The sequence below is a fragment of the Crocodylus porosus genome, unplaced genomic scaffold (assembly GCF_001723895.1).
Source record: "Crocodylus porosus isolate Cpor-Errol unplaced genomic scaffold, CroPor_comp1, whole genome shotgun sequence".
NCBI classification, from domain to species: domain Eukaryota; kingdom Metazoa; phylum Chordata; order Crocodylia; family Crocodylidae; genus Crocodylus; species Crocodylus porosus.
Genome location: NW_017728923.1, coordinates 5442539 through 5444248, shown reverse-complemented (window position 1 = coordinate 5444248; position 1710 = coordinate 5442539). Strand labels below are relative to the sequence as shown.

General features: G+C 46.4%; 1 protein-coding gene across 1 annotated transcript in view; it reads right to left on the bottom strand.

The window, feature by feature from the left end:
• CORO7 (coronin 7) overlaps positions 1–1710 on the bottom strand; it is a 195211-nt gene that overhangs the window by 14674 nt on the left and 178827 nt on the right. The window contains exon 14 of the mRNA XM_019540157.1: positions 278–418. Within this exon, the coding sequence (XP_019395702.1) occupies positions 278–418 (141 nt within the window). The remainder of the gene's footprint in view (positions 1–277; positions 419–1710) is intronic.

The following is a 1710-nucleotide window of genomic DNA, read 5'->3' as shown; positions in this document are numbered from 1 at the left end:
GACCCCGGTGCTCTTTCCTGCCAAGGCAGGGGGTCGGACTAGATGATCTTCTTAGGTCCCTTCCGACTCTAGCTACTATGAAACTATGAAACTATAAAGTGGGTGGCCTTGCTTGGCAGCAGTATAGACATCCCCTGCAACTCAGGTATGTTCAGCAAGACCAGGCATTCTGTCCTTACAATGGCAGGAAGCTACGAATACCAGGCTCCCTTACCAGGTGCCACATCAGGGGGCTCAAGTAGCTTGGCCCAGCCCCAGGCTGAAACTCAACACTCACACTTTGGTCCAGGTCCACAGAACCAGCATCTAGTTGCTTGGAGTCATGTGGCAGACACTCCTCCTGCTGGGCACGGGGGAACAAGCTGAAGGTAAAGGTCTCCTTGGGTCTCCGGGCTGGGTTCAGGCTCACCTTCCCCACCTGAAGGCACAAGAAATGGTTATTGCTGGAGAGGGCAGGGCACTGTGGCAACTTTCCCTGGGAAAGGCAGCCTTGGCCTAGAAAGGTTCTGCTAGGCTTGCCTGGGCTGGAGGAGTTCCCTGAAATGGCTCAACACTGCTACCCATGGTTCAGTGCTGCTGGGGGCTGTGGACCAGGCACTGGGCTTCCAAATACCACAAGAGGAAGCAGCTGTCTCCAGCATGTTCACTACCAGGGTCCCTTCTTACCAGCACCTGCTTTAGGGAGCTCCCTGATGAAGGGACCAGGTACCCCCAGCAGGGAGGGCTTCAGGGGGGCAGGCTGATTTAAATGAGGAAGCACCAAGTGTGCATTTAAACAATCCATCTTAACCTCAATTTACCTTTGTCCCTTTTTGTTATTTTCCTGCATAAAGGTTGCTTTTCACTAGCTGGTACCATTAAAACAGGGTGATTACAGCCTTTATGCTTCATCTGTCATATTTTGCTAACCAGACCAGAAGGATACATCATAGGTGGACACATCTGTGTGAGCAATTATGCAGCTGCACATACAGTTATTTCAGTTCTCTTTTATGATGATAAAAAGGTGAATAATGCATTTCATTTTATTAGATTATTATTTTAAGCTACATTTGGATGGGTATGGGAATTAAATTAACGTGCACTAAAACAACATACTAAAATGTTTTCTTAAGTTGAATATAGCTACCTGAAATGTAGCAGATACCTAAGAAAAAAGTAAGTTTAACACACATTTAGTACTTAAAACTAACTGGTTTATTAAACAAAGGACATGTTATCTGCAGTGGGTATGCTGAGTTGACCACCCCCTCACCTGTTTTTTTTCACAGATAGGAAGAGGAAGACAAGCTTTCTTGCTCTGTCAGCTTCCAGTCAGTCTCTCAACTTTGAGTGAACTACTCACTGAGCAGGACTGAACTGGATATGCTGAAATGAAAGACATATTCTCACTGCACCTGCAGGGGAGGCTACTTCTATTCACAGCTGGTACTGCACTTCTGCAAACCCTGCTTTCCCAGAGCTTAGCCAAGCATGGACTTCTACCCACTCAGCACTCTGACTTCCTCCAGAACTTCTGCAAACACTCCCTGCTTAAATGGTCCATTTTTAACTATAAAGCATAATGATATTTCTTGACTAGTACAAATCAAGACTTTAATGGAGCTTAGAAGTAGTGTGTAGAAGAAGGCCAATGTGGTGCCGATCTTCAAGAAAGGGAGGAGAGTGGATCCGGCTAACTACAGGCCCATTAGCCTGACTTCTATCCTG